Source organism: Papaver somniferum, unplaced genomic scaffold (assembly GCF_003573695.1).
Source record: "Papaver somniferum cultivar HN1 unplaced genomic scaffold, ASM357369v1 unplaced-scaffold_15, whole genome shotgun sequence".
Classification (NCBI taxonomy): Eukaryota; Viridiplantae; Streptophyta; class Magnoliopsida; order Ranunculales; family Papaveraceae; genus Papaver; species Papaver somniferum.
In genome coordinates this window covers 2,421,709-2,441,180 of record NW_020624376.1, presented here as the reverse complement: position 1 = coordinate 2,441,180, position 19,472 = coordinate 2,421,709, and the positions used below count along the sequence as shown (strand labels likewise).

Genomic DNA, 19,472 nt, shown 5'->3' with positions numbered 1-19,472 from the left:
TCTTTGTTTCCATTTATCTTCTGATAACCAATTTAGTTTGTTAAATGGAAGTAAGTTTCCAACACATGGAATTCCCGTTAACATGTATAAATCTATCGATGTAACTCCTATTAACAACAATTATTCATAATTAGAGTTTGTTGATTTTGATAAAACAAAACACATAATTTAAAAATTAAATTACTAGAAGAAAGTGACTTACCGCATTGAAAGTCCTTGAAAAATAACGTGTTTTTAGTATTCCACCGTAGTTCTAATATAACTTGAACTCCTTGAGTCCTGTGGTTTCTAGGTTGTATATGATATAAATGTCGCCAGTGATATCTTTTAACTCTCTCTTGAACAACAGGGGGAAGTAACTGAAAAATCGTATGGAACTCTGACCACCCACCTCTTAGATTTACCGAATTAACTCACTCCGGATGGTCAGATAGGTGATTAGAGAACACACCTTCACCGGCTACTTGTCTAACATTATCAAACTTATAATTTTTATCCACAACAAAACTTAATCCACTGGTTAGAGTACTAGTAGATCTTTTGACGCTTCTGTTTCTTTTTCTTTTCTCCATATTTGTTTAAAAAGTAAAACGAAACATAATTTCTTTAGAACAGAAGAGCAGTTGCATGTATTTATAGGAGAACAGAAGAGTAGAGAAAAGTTCAGTAGGAAACTGTGAAGGATAAATGAACAAGTTGCGGTATTTATAAGCGTTAAAAAGTCGAACATTGACGATATTGATTATAACACCAGCGCTGGAAGCAATAACAGAATCTAACCAGCTGGCGGGAATTCCGATACTGAGTGTTGGTTGAAATGCTCGATAGAAACTCGGTCGCTCCGTGGTTTTCCCATAGTTATGGCAAACAGTTTTTTTTTTCTTCCTTTTTTGCATGTGCATAGGGATAAGGCCTTACAATATATATATATATATATATATATACTTCATAGATAAACTAGCTAGCTTGGTAGCCGGTTGTCATTGAATAATATTTCTAATGATCTAATGTTGATCGATTATTCAGAATTGATTATCATATAAAATCTATATATACTTAAATGGTACTCAAGTAAGAATTCATTCATTCCATCACTGAAATGGCCATAGGAACCACCTTACATACTAATTTGTCATCGTCATCATCGATTAAATGGGAACAATTTTCTCGCAGAGTTCTGATCAAAAACATCGTCTATCGCTCCGACGGTGGTGTTGGTTTAGCCAGAGAAAAAGTTTCAGTAGGTGGTTGGGTAAAAAATGGCAAAGAACAAGGTTCATTTGCATCTCTTGAATTAAACGATGGTTCCTGTCCATCAGATCTTCAAGTCATTGTTGATTCTTCTATTGCTGCTAATATCGGAGAAATTGTTCATACTGGTACTTGTATTTTTGTTAATGGTGAACTTAAGAAAACACTTCAAGGAACAAAACAAAATGTTGAATTGCACGTTGACAGTGTTCTGGATATTGGTCTTGTTGATCCTGCTAAATATCCCTTATTCGGAAATCAGCCGCTCACTCTTGAATCTCTAAGGGATTATGTACATCTTCGTCCTAGGACCGATACAGTAAGTGCTTTTTTCTTTTCTTTTTCTTTTTCTTTTTCTTTTTCACAAAAACTGTTTCCGCAAAAGTGAATCAATCCTTTGCTGGACGAGTCCAGCTAAGAAGAGTCACACGAGTCAGTTATTGCCCATCTCTCGTTTTATGTTAATATTGAAAACCTAAAATTACATTCTTATTAACTTGTGATTATGTGGGCATTTCTCAGATATCCGCAATTGCTCGAATCAGGAACGCATTGGCTTATGCAACACATACATTTTTCCAAAACCATGGGTTTCTTCACGTGCACACACCTATTATCACCACTACTAGTGATTGGGAGGGTTCTGGAGAAGTGTTTCAAGTCACAACATTGTTTCGCGAGGCTGACAAATTGGACAAGGAGCTGAAAGAGAACCCTTTACCATCTCAAGATGATATTAAAGCTGCTAAACTTCTAGTCAAGGTGAAAAGAGAGGCTGCTGCACAACTAATAATGGATAACGCTAGTAAAGGCGAGATCAATATTGCTGTTTCCAAACTAGCGATGTCTATGGATAAGCTCACGAAGCTAGAGAAGAGATCTATTCTTAAGCCTGGTCTACCTCAAAAGGATGGGAATATTGACTACTCCAGCGATTTTTTTACGCGTCCAGCATTTTTAGTTGGGTCAGGGCAAGTCCAGCTTGAGACGTTTGCTTGTGCCCTCAGTAATGTTTATACATTTGGACCAACTTTACGAGCTGAACACTCTCAATCATTTAGGCATCTCGCTGAGTTTTGGATGGTGGAACCCGAGATCGCATTTGCAGATTTGGAGGTAACGAAGACATAATCATTTACTCAAGAGATCCTGTGATTTCTCTGTGAGGCTTGTCATACTTCCGTTAACCATAAAATTTGTTGTGCATTTTTTTTTTGTAGGATAATATGAATTGCGCAGAGACGTATGTTAAATTTTTGTGTCAGTGGTTACTAGACAACTGCCTTGATGATATGCAATTGATGGTTAAAAATTTCGACAAAACTGCTATATATCGTTTGAAGCTGGTAACGTCAACCCCCTTTGAGCGTATTACTTACACTCGAGCTGTAAAAATTCTTGAGAATGTTACGGAAAAGAAGTTCGAGAACACGGTGGAATGGGGAATCAATTTTGACGCTGAGCATGAAAGGTTTGTACATTTTGCATTTGCAATCCATACCTGCTTCTTCAAAGTGAATTGTTTGTACAGAAACTAACTGAAAGTTTTGATCGATCATGCAGATATTTGACAGACGTAATATTCAAAAAGCCTGTTATCGTATATAACTATCCTAAGGGAATCAAAGAATTTCACATGAGGATCAATGATGACAAGAAAACAGTCGCTGCCATGGATGTGCTAGTGCCCAAGGTACATCTTTATGTTCTTCAAAGACACGAAACATGCTCGTATGTTGTACAAATTGCTTCCACCTTGTTATATATATTTACCGCAACGCTAATAATTGCTTCTATGTTTTCCTCCATGGTCTGTTATGATTGAAGTTTGTGTTGTTTTAAATCTTTAGATTGGAGAGTTAATAGGAGGAGGCCAAAGGGAAGAGCGTTATGATGTTATGGAGAAAAGGTAAGCATTCTGTCTACAACGTATATCAAATATCAAAAGATTAACAGTTATATGAGCAATATTTTTGGTACTATGGATTACAGGATTCTCGAGTCAGGTATGCCACTTGATCCATACGAATGGTACCTTGATCTACGACGCTATGGGACTGTGAAGCACTCAGGCTTTGGTTTAGGATTTGAGCGGATGGTACTGTTTGCTACAGGCCTTGATAATATTCAAGACGTGATTCCCTTCCCTAGGTATCCAGGAAGAGCAGATCTTTGACCATCTTTCTCGCAAAAATAATGTTCTTCCGGTGACAAATAAGTGTTTATTGTACAAGTGTTCTCCCTTGATTTGTTCCTTTTCATTTCTGTGACTCTTTTCATATGTAATCATATTTGGAATTAAATTGCAAGAAAAAAAAATTAATCTTTGTTTTAAGCGAAACAAAATCCGATACAATCTCTCAAATTCTGAAGTGGAAATGAGAAAAATCTAAAAAACTTAGGAAGTCCATGGTGAAACAACTCAAGAAATAGACGTGTTATGTTCAAATCGTCTAAAGCTGAATTTCCTTCTTCACTCTCTGACCATTTTCGTCAACATCACGATCCATATACTTCTTCCAGAACCAATGTTGCTTCCAAACTCTATCAACCATATCGTCGATCGGAACGCCTTTAGTCTCTGGAACTAAAAACATTACAAACAGTCCCATGGCAAGAATCCAGACAGCAAAAAAGAAAAAGATACCGGCTTGCATATGACACATCATTGATAAGAATGCTTGAGCTATGATGAAAGTGCACATCATGTTTGAGCTAACAGCAAATGCGAAACCTGTGGTTCTGGTTTCAAGTGGAAATGTTTCACTTGGAATCAACCAAGCTAATGGCCCCCATGACCACGCAAAACTCATGACGTACAGACAAACCAGAACAACCACACCAATTGCTTCTTCTCTTCCTAACGATCCGGTCACCTTCAACCGTACTGCTAGAATTATCCCTATTATAACCTGCACATTACATACGAGATCAGTTCGTTTGTTTCTCAACGGGCATAGAGAGTAAGGGGTAGAGGGATTAGAGGTTTACCTGAGTCGAGAACATCTGGCAACAAGCTTGAAGAAGCAACGCTCTTCTTCCAAATATATCAACAGTTTTGATTGAAACTAAGGTACTAAAGACATTTACAAGCCCTATGATCACCGACGATATCAAGGCTCCATTGGCCCCAAACCCGACTGTCTGAAACAAAACGGGGGCATAGAACATGATGGCATTGATTCCTGTAAATTGCTGGAATACTTGCATCATCATACCAATGACTAGAGGAGGTCTACTTGATGGTCGCATGAGTTTGGAGAGTGAACTCTGAGATTGATGAGCTAATTCACTAGCCATTACTATTTGATGATACTCCTCATCCACGTTTTCCGTTCCTCGTAGTTTCTCAAGAATCATTCTACCTTTTTGTTCATGACCACGCTCGATCAAACTTGTAGGTGTTTCAGGGATAATGAAAGAACCAACCAAGAGAATGAAAGCAGGAACTCCGGCTAAACCCAAAGCTAGTCTCCAGCCCCATGGATGATGCTTAGATGCGAAGTAGTTAACCAAGTTTGCACAAAGTATGCCGATAGTCACAAACAGCTGGAAAAGAATGTTCACTGCTCCTCGGATATTGATGGGCGCAATTTCAGATAAGAACAAAGGAACAGCCTACAAATCGTTTGAATCGTTTATCTAATTAGTCGCTGGGAAAACGAGCGCAATTATAAATTCGAGCAAATTAGCAGAACAATTAATAGAGATGATGTGAATATACCTCATTACCAAATCCAACACCAACACCAAGCAAAATCCTTCCAAGGATGAGCAAGATAAGACCATTCGCTGCAGCATTCATGCCAACTCCTACCAAATAGAATATTGAAGCGGCTAACATAGTCATCTTGCGACCATATTTACTGCAAACTTTAGATCCAAGAAAGCTCGCGAAGAGAGCAGAGAGGTACAATGATGAAGTGAACAACTGTACAAACTGATCATCAAATTTGCAGTAGTTGTTTTCTTTTGCACGTAGTTTCTTTGCATATACATGAGGAAAGAACTTCAACAAGAAGTCATCCATCGATGTCACTCCTCCTACAATATACACAAACCATGCGCATTCGTGATGAAAACAAATAGCTATCAAACCATGATAAAACTTTGACAAAGACCCATGATGAAACATCAAGACATGCATATACTCTAGTTTGTTGCCTTGAATTGACAAAGACAACTTAGTAATAAAGCTGAGATCTGATTTACGAATCACTTTGCATGTGAAGTCATGAACTATATGCACTAACAAAACCGGAAACAAAAGAGTAAAAGAAAGAAGAGGAGAAGAAGATTGATTATATACCTGAAATACCAATGTCATAACCAAACATAAGACCTCCTACTGCAGCAATCAACCAACACAAAACCACAAAAGGCTTTGAGTAAAATTTCTTAGTCCTAGACATGTTTCAAAAAATATCCAATTTGCTTTACAGAATCAAGTGTTTATCTATACAAATCTCAATAATAATCTTGTAGAGAATTGATTAGAAATAATATAAGCTTAAGGTGAAGGTTAGCGACAAGATTAGATATAAGCTGAAGGTGAAGATTAGAGGGAAGGTTAGCTACTCAGTAGAGGATTATATCCATATCTATATATACATGAAAATTGAGAATCTTCTTCCTCTTTTTTTTCCATAAAAAAATGTTAGAATTAGTAAACATCCTTGATTTGTTTCCTTATATGGAGATGGTGTATATCTTTTTATCCATATGAATAAATTCTCATTATGGTAGTGTGACTAGCGTCATAATTTTTCTTTTGTGAAGTTTTATCCGAAAGTTAATTACTATAAATATTACGGTAATCAGTTTTATCCAAAAATTAATTCTAAGTTTGGTAGTAATTAACTGATTATGGTAAGAAGTGTTATCCAGAAAAATCTTTTGAGTTAATGATAACAGCAGTTTTCACGGCATATATGGGTGTGATTAAGATTAAGTTAAGGGGTCGAGATCGTCTGTGCCACTGCTTGTGTGTGCCCTATGTGCCATACCAATAGAAACACGCCATATCATTCCTCTCATTAACCATGACTAACTAAATAGATTTTCTATTTATACAACACTAATCGATTAGGAAAGATAATTAATTAGTTAAAGAAGATATTACAAATTCAAGAGAAAATACCGTGTTTCTATTGGTGTGGCACATAGGGCACACCCAAGCAGTGGCACAGACGATCTGGACCCTAAGTTAAGTCCATGCAGCAGCTCATTCTTGACTCATCAGTCTTACTACTAGCTAGCTAATTAATGGCGCCATAAACAACAGAAATTTTTAAGCAAAAACGGATATGCATCTCATCTTTGTTACTCTTCAACATTTGGAAAACTCAAGAACAGTCACTAGCTAGATTAAATTTTCGTATATCAAGTGCGGGTGCAAGTATTGTCATAACAAACTATATGTAAACGGGTGATGCTGCACGATAAAAAATACTCGTGCGAGCATAATAATTTTCTAATCAATTATGAAAACGAACATCTATCCCATCCCTCTGAGATAACAAAGTCGGGAATGGAATTTATATCGATAAAAAGGATGGACGTGACAAAAGTTATGCCCCGAATATTGATTACACATTGCCACCCTATTATTCCTAGCATTAGTTATTTGATATAGAACAATTCCATGATGATTATGTCATAGTGACGAAATTCCATAATGCCTGAGAAAGATTTTATAAATTATAACTTGTTGCTTTAAAACTTGGCGAGATTGGGTATACCCACATTAATTGGGGTATACCCAGATTTAAATGGACATGGTGCCCTTATTAAGGGGAGGCCAAAACAGGATGAAGTTATTTTAGTACCCTGCACTAATTAACCTAAAATTAAACCCTAAACTTAAAAACTAAAATCTGTTAATCTTCTTCTAATTTATCTTCTCTAATCCCTCTCCTCTTCTCCTTCCTTCATCTTATTCCATCAACCAAAAATTTCAATTTTTGATATTCTACAAAAAATGGTTCGATCCAGTAGCAAGAGAGATTCAACAGGTAACATGAAAAGATCCAAATCAGAGGGTAAAGGTAAGGAAAAAGTTGGAATGAGTAAACCCGGGAATGCAATCCCTGAGAATGTTGAGAAGAACCATCCACCGGCGAAAAGAAGACTGCAAGTGATTTCTAAACTCAAACCCATTATTCTGATGTGTTGTATAATTGTTATATTAGGTTAGAAAACGAAAATTTTGATTTATGTGTTTTTAGTCGGCAAGGTCGATAATTTAAAACCACGCCGACTATTGATATTTTACAAGAGCCATCATGGTCTCAGGATGAATAACCTGTCGGCGTTTCATAACAGCCACATGGTGACTGTTAGACAATAACCAGGGTCGGCAGGGTATAATAACCAACCCTGCCGACTTACAGCTAGTCGGCATTGTCTTAGACTTGTACCATGCCGACTTTAGGTCACAGAAACTTGATTTTTCTTAGTTAATAGTCGGCATATTTCTTGAATAAGACCGTTCCGACTATGTATTAGTCGGCGTGGTATATGATTACCACCTCTCCGACTCTGATTTAGTCGGCAGTGTTTAAATTATAGACCCTTCCAACTATATTACCAGAACCATGTTTCAATGTGTAGAATTTTCATATCTCTTATTTATGTATTGTTTAGGTTCCCAGAGGCAAAAATAGAAGATATCCCTTGTATTATTAGCAGTGCAGCAGAGCTATTGGAATTTATTGACAGAATTTATCCTGGTTTAGAAGATCCTAAAGATGAAACTGAAAAGAATTGCCCTGTAAGAAGGTTACTTCTGATGGGTAAGGAAAATCCTGAAGAATTTCTAAGGTTTATGGATAGTCCTAGCAATCCCCTCAACTATGAAGAATGCACATCATCAGAGGAGGAAGAAGAGGAGGTCGATCCAAGAACTTTTTTCAGGGCCTGTGACTTTTCTGGAGTGAACCCCTATTACAATGAGGCAGGTGACTACATAGGTCCATATAAGGGAAAAGCAAAAGCTGAAGCTGGTGAAAAAGCTAGTGATGGTGAAAAAGCTAGTGATGTGGAGGAAGATAACAACAACAAGAAGGATCCATGAAATTCTTAAATTTTATTATCTTTCACTTGGTTTAGAAACTTAGATTGTGGTTTGAACTCGTACATTATGTTTTGAACTTTTAAATTATGGTTTTAGACTTGTTAAACCTGACTTATGTTAATTTTCAGTTTCAGTTGCTTTACAACTTATTCTTTTTTATGCAGTTTTAGACAATAATAGAGGTTTACTAAGTCGGCATGGTTTGTAAGCTAGACCTTGCCGACCATCCCATGATATATGCTACAGTGATGTAATGGATATGTAGTCGGCATGGTTTGAAATCTCGACCTTGCCGACTTGAATGTTAGTAGTATAAAAATATTACTTCTTAGGGAAAAGTACAAGCCATTGAATGCTCAACGGCTATAAATTTCAAAATCAAGACATTAAGTGTGTTGTTATTATAAAAGCATTCTCAAATTTATCTTCAACCTTGCATAAAGAATGGAAGTTTCAAGTGCAGCACAACCAAATATTTGTAGTCTTTGTACACTAAGTGGTCATTTTGCAAACGATTGTCCCTTTGAAGGAAGCAAATGCACTATTGAAGGTTTTAAGGGATTCTTATTTCTCATGAAAGCTGCAGTAGGAGATGTATATCATCCGTATGCTTCAAAATGCACTTGTTGTGGGTTTTTCTATTGGATAGATGAGCGTCTAGCTCCGTATGAAGATGAAGTTTCTAAAATCAACCTTCTACCATGCACAGATCCATGTTGCGGCGGTAAGATGAAGTTAATTACCTCTCCTAATAAATTGTGTACCGGAAAAAGATACTATCTATGTCCCAAATGTGTTAGGGTTAAGTTTTTAACGTTTGTATGCTTTAATTAAGGTTTGTATACTCTAATTAAGTTTTTAAGGTTTGTATCCTCTAATTAAGTTTCTAAAGTTTTTTAAGTTTTTAAGAATCATTGTACTCGATTTTAGTCGGCATTATACTAAATTCAAAGCGTGTCGGCTTCTTAACAGTTTACTAACCCTGACGGCGGATTTATAGTCGAAAGGGTTCTCCTGATACACCCTGCCGACCACAATGTGTGAGGAACATCCAGAAACAACTTTTTGTTTTTGTTTTGATCGGCATAGTTGTCCCCATGTCGACCACAAAAAAGCCGGCAACCTGACGAAATCCAGACCTTGCCGACCCTGGGACAATCGGCACTGTATGAGGGAAACAACCTTGCTGACCCAAAGGAGTATACATCAAAAAAAAAACACATCTACTTCATTCATTTGTAGTACTCCAAAGTACATTACACAAAACACGAATGAGATTACAAAAGTACTCCGAAAAGATTCCTTATTCCCTAATCATAATCACTCATCACTCAAATCTATTGGAGGGAGTTCATTCAAATCTATTGAACCTCCTTTAGTCAAATCTATGATAAATTCCCTACACTCATCTAAAGCATTCCAAAGGTGCATGTTGTCCTCATAAAGTTTCATCCATTCCCCACTCTTGTTGAGTATGAACTTTTCCCAAAAACTAAACCTACAAAGAGGAGGTAATGGACATTCCTTATTGAGTTGTAGACCAATAAAATGATTACCATCAACCAAATCCATAACAATTATTATATGCCTGAGATGCTCCACACAAACCGCATGTTTCGGTGCAAATGCTACACTTAGTCCTTTACTAAAAAAATGTACCACGCATGACCACGTATCCGTGAATAGATGGTCACACTCCGGCATTCTCAACCAATGCTCCCATTTGATCGGTGCATTTCCCTTCGGGCCTTTAACACTAGTAAGCTACTCTTTAAAAGTCGCTTCTTTCTCCTCCATGGAAACTTCTAGCATCATTAAGATATAAAACTCCTTGTCTTTTTCTAGTCGGGCGGCCATCTTCTTTCTAATGTATTGACATTGGGTGAGATTCTCCTCAATCGCTCCACTTAGGTTTCCCAATTGTTGGGAGGCAACGTGAAAACCACGATTTCCATCCTTTGGGACGTCGTCGGTACCAATAATGAACTCTCGAATAATTTGAGGGAGTTGTACGCGATACTCTTCCAATACCGGTTTTACTACCTTCCTCGGACGAACTCTTTTCTTCACAACATCTTTCTGACTTGTTTGACTCTCAAGAAGTGGAGTTTCATTTGGATTCATGTTTGAAATGGTTGGTGTAGTTTTTTCTTTGCTCGGTCGACCCCTTTTCTTTACAACACTTTCTTGACTCTCAAGAAGTGGAGTTTCATTTGTATTCAAGTTTGAAGCGGTTGGTGTAGTTTTTTCTTTGCTCGGCCGACCCCTTTTCTTTACAACACTTGCTTGACTCTCAAGAGGTGGAGTGCTAGATGGATTCAAGTTTGAAACCGTTGGTCTAGTTGTTTCTTTCCTCGGACGACCTCTTTTCTTTTTAGCCGGCTCCTCTTTATATTGCGCCTCGGTATACTCATGTCCGGATGGACCGCATTTTGTACTCAAATACTCTTTAATTTGTTCCCTTTCTTCCACCCTTGTCTTTTTGGTAGGTGGTCTACCACAAGTATCTTGTTTCGTCGGTTCTTCAAGTTCTTCCATAAAAGGGTAAATAATCAGCATCAACTTGTGCTTCATAGTTTGTTTGTCCAACCTATTCAACTTGGGGATTATTCTCCCAAGTTCCATGCCGCCAAACTCTTCACCGGGATCTTCTCTTGGAGCCGGTTTGAAAGATAGTTGCTTCCAATAAGGATCGATATCTTCAATCGGAGTGAGAGTTTTATACCTACCAAGCATATGACGACATGGAAGTCTGATATCCTTCATTATCCTACACTTACAAGGAGTGTTCGGATTGTCATACTTTTGATACAACTTGAGATGTTTCATCATAAAACGTATTTCCCAATGCGAGGCGTTGCAATGTATACCAAGTGCATTGGATATGCCAAGTGCAAAGCAAATTTTGTGCATTGGGAAAAACTATCCTCACGGCGTTCATTATTTCTTTCTCATTGCCGGTCACTATAACCCCGGGAGTCTCGTCTTCGTGGTAGAGAAGCTTCAAAGTTTCCAATGCCCAAATATAGCTATCATCCTTCTCATGATCCATAAAACACCATGCCACCGTGAACGATTGCTTATCCGAGGTTTGTCCAACAATGTTCAACAAAGGCATGTTTTACCTATTCGTCAAGTACAATCCATGAACAAAACTTGGTAAAAGCACCACGCCAATTGAATCATATCGGGATGCGCAAGAAAAATACGATCCACCTTCCCCTATGATGACTCATGGTTTCTCACCGTGTAGTTGTATTTGTGTGCCAACCATTGTGATTCTTCCATTACCTTTCTTCCATCCCATTCAATTCTTTTTATGGTTTCCTTGGCCGCATAAATTGTAGAAAATGAAGAAAGGTTATGTGGGTCGTCCCTCTTGAACTTATTGAGGAGCTTGCTTGGTTTAATTCCCCAACTTGTTCTTACTTGTTCGAACTCGTGCGGTTTCAACTTGGCAGTTCCCAACAAGACTTTCTGGATCTTTATGGTTATGCCAACCAACTTCAACTCTATTCATTCTCCACATGTTATTGGTTTCTTTGTTCCTCCAAAAAATGGGAATCCACACTTCTTTGACTTCGTCTTGTACACCCTAGTCGTCTTATTATCATACACATAACCCTTTCTCTTGTGACTTGCGTCCGGCGACCCACTACACTCGCATACCATTTCAAACCGCGTACCTCTTTTTTGGGTGTTTTTCACTAGAACGCACATCTTCTATTTTGCTTTCTCAACAGTCCAATTTATCGCGTCGTTTTTTTCCTTCCATTCCAAATCATTAGCATAATGTGCGGAAGTATCAGAACCCCTAACATTGTGAGCTTGAGGCTGATCTGTCATCGGTACCAATGCAATCTACAAAACAACACAAGTTAGTTGATATGTACTACAAAAGTCGGCAGGGTCGATATATAAAACAATGCCGTCTAAAGAACCGCCGGCTTGGTCGAAGAATAAAAGAGTGCCGACCAAACAACAGTCGGCAAGGTCGACGTACCCAGAACAATGCCGACTTAAGCATGTTTCAAATTCGTTTCATGTGCTGCAAAAAATCTTGTAGTCGGCAGGGTCTATATATAAAACAACGTCGGTTAAATAACATCCGGCTGGGTCGGAAAATAAAACAGTGCCGACCAGATTATAGTCGGCAGGGTCTATGTACCACTACAATGCCGGCTTAAGCATGTTTCAAATCACGACTTCTGTGTTGCAAAAAAACTTATAGTCGGCAGGGTTCATATTTTCGACCTTGCCGACTAAAATACTGCTCATGAAAAGCCAGAGCATTGGGTGATATATACCACGCCGACTTTTACAGTCGGCATGATCGACAATCATTGACCTTGCCGACACTGGGCAGCAAAAGTGGAAAAAAAAAAAGCAAAATCGATCATTTGCATGGAAAAATCACAATCTTCACCACGTAAGTTGTCTACCTGATTACTTGCAGCTCCATTCTCTTCTTCTTGGTCATTGGATTCTACGTTCACTTCCATACCCATCTTGAGTTTGAGGAAAATAAAAGTGAGGATCATGCATATAATCCATTTGATGATGATCTGGTAGATCATCATACAAGTACTCATCTGTAGGAGGAAATTTAGAAGATTCCCCCACTTCAAAATCAGGATTTGAATCACTCATCTCACTCACATCACAAATTTCTCAAAAACCCTAACCCCCCCCCCCCCCCCCCCCCCAAAACCTCCTCTACTACTTCATACTCTTTCCTACTCTCAATTATTTCCAAATCCACTCATATAAATCAACTAACTAATCTAATCATTTCAATTAGTGTTAATCATTGCAGGGGCAATTTTGCCATTTAGAAAATATAAGATCAAGGGGACTTCTATTACTTCAAAATGACCTAGCTTTTGTCTTATTAGGTATACCCCAGTTAATTTGGATATTACCCCAATCAAGCCAGGCTTTAAAAGACCCTACAGTTAACAACATCAAAAATGACAAAGAAGAACCTCAAAAAGCAAAAACATGAAGCAACAAAGAGACCATTGATGCTTATTGCATTTAACATATTATCTTTCTTATGGATCAAGGTTATACTTCCTTTAACCAATTGAATACTATTTTTTTATTAACTTTTTTTTTGCCAGAATAAGGAATTCATTAGAGACAAAGAAGTCACATAGTTTGGTGAATGAATAGGAGAGGTTACATCCCATTATCGAGTAAGATTTTTTTTTCCTAGCATAGTTAGCAGCATGATCAGCTTGCTGATTAAAATCTCCACTAACATAATACTTGGTTCTCAAAAATATCGTGATGGGCCTAACTCCCCTAAGCAGATCCATCCAGTTAGGTCATCCCAACAACAAAGTTCAACCGCAGCTCTAAGGAGATTGGGAAATATGGATTTAACCTTTGGTTATGGGAATCGATCGCTATTATTTACTTGTCTCCTGCACTATAGGAAAAAATGAGGGGCTATCGTCAAAGAAATCCTAAGATATCAGTCAAACCTTAAACCCAGACAATGTTTTAGTCAACCAGGATTACGGACAGAGTCAAATCGGTCAGAGCTGGTTGGAAGTGATATATTCGTACTGAAATGACTGAAATGTCCTTTAAGTGGTTAACTTAACCAAAACTGCTTCGTTCTCCCTCATTTCTTTTCTTCTTCGTCGTTGAGTAAAAATCCTAATTCCGAGCGAATGGGATTTCAAATCCAAGTTATCCGAATCTAATAATTCTACTTCCATCATGTGATTACGTTGATATTAATTGTGTTTATGCTTAGCGCCTGGGTTGCACCAATACCGCCACGGGTGTCCTACACAGCGGTGTGTCCGTGTGTCCAATACGGCAGTTCTGAAAAACTATAATACGGGGACACAACGGTATATGTTGAAGTACCGTCAATTTTTATGATATATAAACGAGAAAACCACACAACTGTATTTGTTTTGCACATGTTTAAATTGCACAAGTATATTTCTGCTAGCACATGCATGTTTTCGACTATAATCTTCCTTAGAGGTAGGTGATTTTAGTTCTCAGATGTTTCCTAGTTTATAGTAAGATAGAAGTATTTTAGGTGTGTCCGAGTATGTGTGGATGTGTCCTCCAACTCATGATGGAAAGGTTGGAGTGATGTTTGTAGCTTAGTTACAGCTTATTTGTCATCATTCTTACATTCTTATGAGTTTTGTATGCTTATAAAGTAGTCTCTAGTTTGAGATGAAGCATAGTGTGGTTAAAGTAAATGGGAATATAATGTTACGGATTTATCATTATATCTGTTTCCTTACTTTTGTAAGGTGTTATATGCTCATAAAGTGGTCTCTGGTAGGAGACATAGTTCTCATTCGATATCATTTATGTCCTAAAGTTCTTGGTCTCATGAAGAATACGAGCATAGTGATTAATTCGAGCAAGACAATGGGGATATCAATAAGGAGAAAAAGCGGGTGGTGCAAGAGCATATGTGTGCTGCTTGTATGGCTTTAACCCAAGCCAATAAAGCTACAAGTGCAATTCAGTTTTGGCATAAGATTAAGCCAAGTAAAGTCTTTAAGGTTCAGTTTGGTTTTGGCGTAAAGCTAAGCCGATAAAATGTTTTCTGGTTTGAAAAATAAAATGTTTTACTTGAGAATAATAGACCGTCTAGTTTTCTGATTGTAGAAATGGCTTACGCATCTTAAATGTGACGTGTAGGTCTTTATAGTCGAAGGCTAGCGTGCTATTTGACTCAAGTGTGCGGCTAGCATAAAAATTCTTTTATAAAGTTTTTAAGATAAGTTTTGTTGCTTAAACAAGTGAGAGATGTTAGCATTTATGTGTTTTGCGCAACAAATCTCCATTTGGTTAAATTAATTCTTGTTTAAATTATTTTAAGTCGGATTAGTCTTAATCCGCATTAAGGCATGTTTATGGTATTAATCATGCATGAAAGACTAGCTTAAGGTAAATGCTAGATAAGGTTGAGTCCAAGCATGACATATCCTTTAGCTTGACATGTCATATGAGCTGTCCAATGTAGTCATGAGGTGTCCTCCAACTCATGATAGAAAGGTTGGCGTGCCACATACGGGGACACACGATAAGAAGTATTGGTCCAACCTTAGCGCAAACTAAAGTTCCCTTCATCAGTTCTCTTCTAGTTAATTTGTTACTCTTTGCATTCCAATTTTCAGTTAAGTTCTTAATTTGAGTTGATTTATACCGTGCCTTTATTTGTCAAAAGATACTGATTTTGAATTTCCTTTATTTTTAGTTGTGTAATCTTTGGTCAATGGCCACAACTTTGGGATTGTCACCATTGACATCTTTAAGTGTAGGGACGGATCTATGAGAGGGCTAACCGGGATTTTAACCCCGGTCACCCTCCCGGTCCACAAGCCTAATTTTTCCCATTTTAGCCAAATTTTTGGTTAATCATGTGTATTAGTCCGGGTCTAAAATGAAAAATCCGTCATCCTGGATTCGTCCCTGTTTAAGTGCGTAATTGGGTCACAGTGTTATTCATTCTACTTCAATTTTTTTTAGAGAATTGCTTCCAAACGGCGTGGAGCTATATTACTAGTTCTTTATTCATATCTCCTGAGAAAAAATCCTCTAATGGTGGACATGCAATGGATCCTATGAAATTCAATCGGAAAGGGTCCAACGATGTGAACCGTGAGAATATGAAGAAGTTATAGCAGAGGAAGTAGTAGTTGAGATCTCAAATATGATCTTTCTTATAGTAATTGTGGCATTTGTATATGCGCGGTTAGCAGAAGAGGTTTTAGAAGATCTTGTTTAGGGTTGTTCTGTAACTGAGTTACCCAAATTGATATTTGGTGATGGAGTTCTTCTATAAACGAATTACCCATTTTGTATACGTACTTGGAGCCTGAAAAGGACTCTTGTTTGGTGATAGAGTTCTGGCCTATGGGTGATATGCATGCACTGCGGCAACCAGGAAGTTAGGTACTGCCCCTTGCCATTAGTTTTTATTTTTACACTTAAATGTGAAGATGCATATGAATGGTATTAGCTCACTGGTTTTGCTCATGTAAGTAACTATGTGTATATATGTTGTTTAATTATTTGGCATCTTGTGTATAATTTTGAGAACTGAAATGCTTATAAAATTCTGAAATTAACTTTGTGGATTATGCATTACCCATAGAAAAACCACTTTGCGTATAGTTTACTCTTATAAATTCTGATTGCAGTTCTGGTCAACTTCTTAATTTTCAATTGTCTCTTTTGATATACTATTTTGTGGATTACGCATTACCCATAGAAAAACCACTTTGCGTCTGCAAAAGACACCATGTGAATTAACGGCAGGAAGAGTCATTATCTAAGAATTTTATGTAACTGGATACATCCTGTGTAAATTAAAAATAAGAAAAAATATTTGAAAATGGGCACGATGAAACTGGTTACATCCTGCCTATTTTTATATTTTTATCCATTTAAACAGTATCAAAATCTAATTGTACATTTCATTCCGGAATTATTGATTTTGGTCTTTTTAACCAATTTTGTGTTTTTTTTTTTTTAAAAGCGTGTACTCTTTTCTATTTGTTTTTATTCGTTGATAGAGAGAACATCAACTCAGTTATACCATGAGCATAATTAGGGAAAGAAAATGGCTTACATCTATGTGAAAGAGTAATGGAGGTGCGATAGCTAATTTGTGGTTTTTACGGTGGCGTAATGAAAAGTTGTTGTTCTCTTATCAAAGGTTCTTGATTAGTGGTGGTGGTGGGATTTCTTGATGAATTACTTGGATAGCTACATTAACTTTTAGCTAAGTCGGTATGCATACAAAAGTCCTAGCTAGGAGGATTTCCTCCACCCATTTAATTTTATACAACAGTTTCTAACTTATTGTGTTTTTATTAATAAGGAATCTTGGTTTTCTACCCAGTTAATTTTATACTAAAGTGTGCATATAGATTTTTATTGCGTTTCAGTTGATTATAAGTGTGAGTGTATATTGTTAGTTGTCAGTGAATGTTTGAGAATCCAAGTAAATTGTTATGTTAAATTTGGGATTGTTAAGAAAATAACTGCGTGTCAATGAATTTTGCATATCTAACGGAACATATGGTGATCCCTATAATCCTGCACTAATCATTCCTCCGTTGTCCTTTGAACATAAGGTATCAAGACGATCTGATACAATACTTACTTTCTAATTGAAGTAATTTACTGAATTTTACAGGAATTCAATAGGAGTTGGTCATATAAAGTATACCCATGGGTGAAGTAAGAGTGTATATCCAGGTAATTTATAAATTTGCCTTTTAAGTCTACATAAAACAACATTACTTCTCTTGATACACACTTTTAAGATTGTAAAATCGATTGTTTTGATGGCAATACGTACCCATGATCAGGAATTGAAACTCATTCACATTCTAATTTATCCGAATGCACAATATATATCCTTAAACTACAAACTGTTTGTGTTTTATTTATACACATATGGAAGCAGGCCCAAAGTTTCCCTAACTGCATGTATATAAATAAGTACTCAGTGTAAGAAAAGCTCAAATGAGACTAAAAAAGCTCATTTTGGGTAAGAAAACAAAAAGAGGCATATGTTGTGTATCTTGACCTGTGGTAAGTTCAATTGGGATTATCTATCTTTATTTTTGCAGTGTCCTCAATGCAACAGATTTCCTAGAGAAATTGTGAGGAAAAAAATTGGTTTTTACCTGAATAGAAACATGTGCAAGTCTATGGAATGCATACTAATGGAATGCAATTGTAGATAAGAACAGAATTGTAAGCATCAGAAGAGACTTTATTGTAACATATAAGGCAAGTCTTGTTTAGCGTAATTTCTTAATTTTATATGATTGCTTTGAATGATGAATGGAATCCCTCCTCCTTTTATAATAGTGGAACAATGCTTTTATGCGCCCCCATGTATTTCGAGCCTTTCTCTGGTGCTGAGATGTTTACACAATCCTAATTTTTTCATCCAGGACTACAATTGTACCGTAGCATTTGAGTGGACTGTTTTTCTAGTTCGCCATCGTGGACTGCTTCTCTGGTTAGACATCCGTGGTATTTATACAAGAAAATGAGACATCTGGAATTATCTAGTATGTGATTATAAACCACTGAAATTATCTAGTATGAATACATCTGGCTTGTATAACAAATGAACCTGGATAGACAGTAATCAACACTCAATGTTGCTTGCTGAAGACAAGATATTTTTCCTTCCTGGATTGAACAATTTACAGTAAGTTAAAAGCATTTCTCTTTACTTGAAGGTCCTAACAAATCAAGACTAAGACTACCATGTACCAACTATTGTAAAGTCATCCCACTAAATTCTCAAAAATGTTTTCTTACAAAACCAGAATGAGTGATTTGATTGTAAGTCATACAGTGTACACACTACACACTTTTTATTGTAGTGATCAATATTATGTTTCCACCATTTTCGTTGACCAGTTTAATCAGTTACTTCGGTTAGGTTACCAATTAAGGTTCGGGGTAAGTAAGGAAGAAAAATGGGAAACTTAATAAAACGTGAACGGACAAACTCAGTTGTCCTTCAGCTTGGTTTGAATCAAATGTTGTCCGGATCGGACTGAAAACTTAAACCTTTGGCTTTCTCTGACAATAGCCCAAAAAGGAGTGGGTATTACCTTTGTATATATTTTTAGTAAAAAAAATTATTACTAGAAGAAAAAAGAAAAAACAGCCAGAACCTCCTAAAAAAAGAAGTATAAAGGAAAGTTAAAGCCGATAAAATTAAAATATTACAGTTACAATAAACTCATCCAAGTAGTTTTGTATGAAAACTGTTTCACGTGAGCTTTCAAGTAGATTGCGTGTTTTGATTTACCAATTTTATTTGATATAGCCACGCAAAACAAGTTAAAAACCATCCGAGGGGAAAAAGGAATTTCTTCTATCATCAAGTTCACTAATACAAGCCATAATGAAAATGTTGTATAGTCATCATATTCATTATCATCTATATATATCCAGTCTACAAAATCATTCTATATTAGCAATAACAACCATGTTTAACATATGAGAGGAGATCCATGACTTGTTTCTTGCTTTTTGCAATTAAACTTCCCCTTTCTCGTCACATAAATATTCCTAGCTAGCGTTAACATCATTACTACGAGGACTAGTAGTTATTTGAGAT

At 36.9% G+C, this 19,472-nt stretch overlaps 2 protein-coding genes across 2 annotated transcripts; one reads left to right on the top strand and one right to left on the bottom strand.

The window, feature by feature from the left end:
• The first annotated feature begins 995 nt into the window (after window positions 1-995).
• Window positions 996-3,560, top strand: LOC113335821 (asparagine--tRNA ligase, cytoplasmic 1-like). The gene is made up of 6 exons (XM_026581860.1): window positions 996-1,570; window positions 1,774-2,367; window positions 2,472-2,722; window positions 2,815-2,944; window positions 3,102-3,160; window positions 3,244-3,560. The coding sequence occupies exons 1-6, from the start codon at window positions 1,100-1,102 to the stop codon at window positions 3,425-3,427; spliced, it is 1,689 nt and encodes a 562-aa protein (XP_026437645.1). The 5' UTR covers window positions 996-1,099; the 3' UTR covers window positions 3,428-3,560.
• Window positions 3,561-3,701: 141 nt separating this feature from the next.
• LOC113335633 (sugar transport protein 8-like) lies at window positions 3,702-5,687 on the bottom strand. The gene is made up of 4 exons (XM_026581660.1): window positions 5,561-5,687; window positions 4,976-5,295; window positions 4,243-4,869; window positions 3,702-4,163 (listed from the first exon to the last, which is right to left on the bottom strand). Exons 1-4 carry the CDS (start codon window positions 5,661-5,663, stop codon window positions 3,705-3,707), a joined length of 1,509 nt encoding a protein of 502 aa, XP_026437445.1. The 5' UTR covers window positions 5,664-5,687; the 3' UTR covers window positions 3,702-3,704.
• Window positions 5,688-19,472: the final 13,785 nt, after the last annotated feature.

Excerpts from the sequence above, each read along its gene's own strand:
- LOC113335633 (XM_026581660.1), bottom strand. The coding sequence starts at position 5,663 with ATGTCTAGGACTAAGAAATTTTACTCAAAGCCTTTTGTGGTTTTGTGT. Across the intron at positions 5,296-5,560 it reads TTATGACATTGGTATTTCAG|GAGGAGTGACATCGATGGAT; the intron begins GTATATAATCAA and ends TGTATATTGTAG. Across the intron at positions 4,164-4,242 it reads GCCAGATGTTCTCGACTCAG|GTTATAATAGGGATAATTCT; the intron begins GTAAACCTCTAA and ends TGTAATGTGCAG.
- LOC113335821 (XM_026581860.1), top strand. The coding sequence starts at position 1,100 with ATGGCCATAGGAACCACCTTACATACTAATTTGTCATCGTCATCATCG. Across the intron at positions 1,571-1,773 it reads TTCGTCCTAGGACCGATACA|ATATCCGCAATTGCTCGAAT; the intron begins GTAAGTGCTTTT and ends GGCATTTCTCAG. Across the intron at positions 3,161-3,243 it reads TATGATGTTATGGAGAAAAG|GATTCTCGAGTCAGGTATGC; the intron begins GTAAGCATTCTG and ends TATGGATTACAG.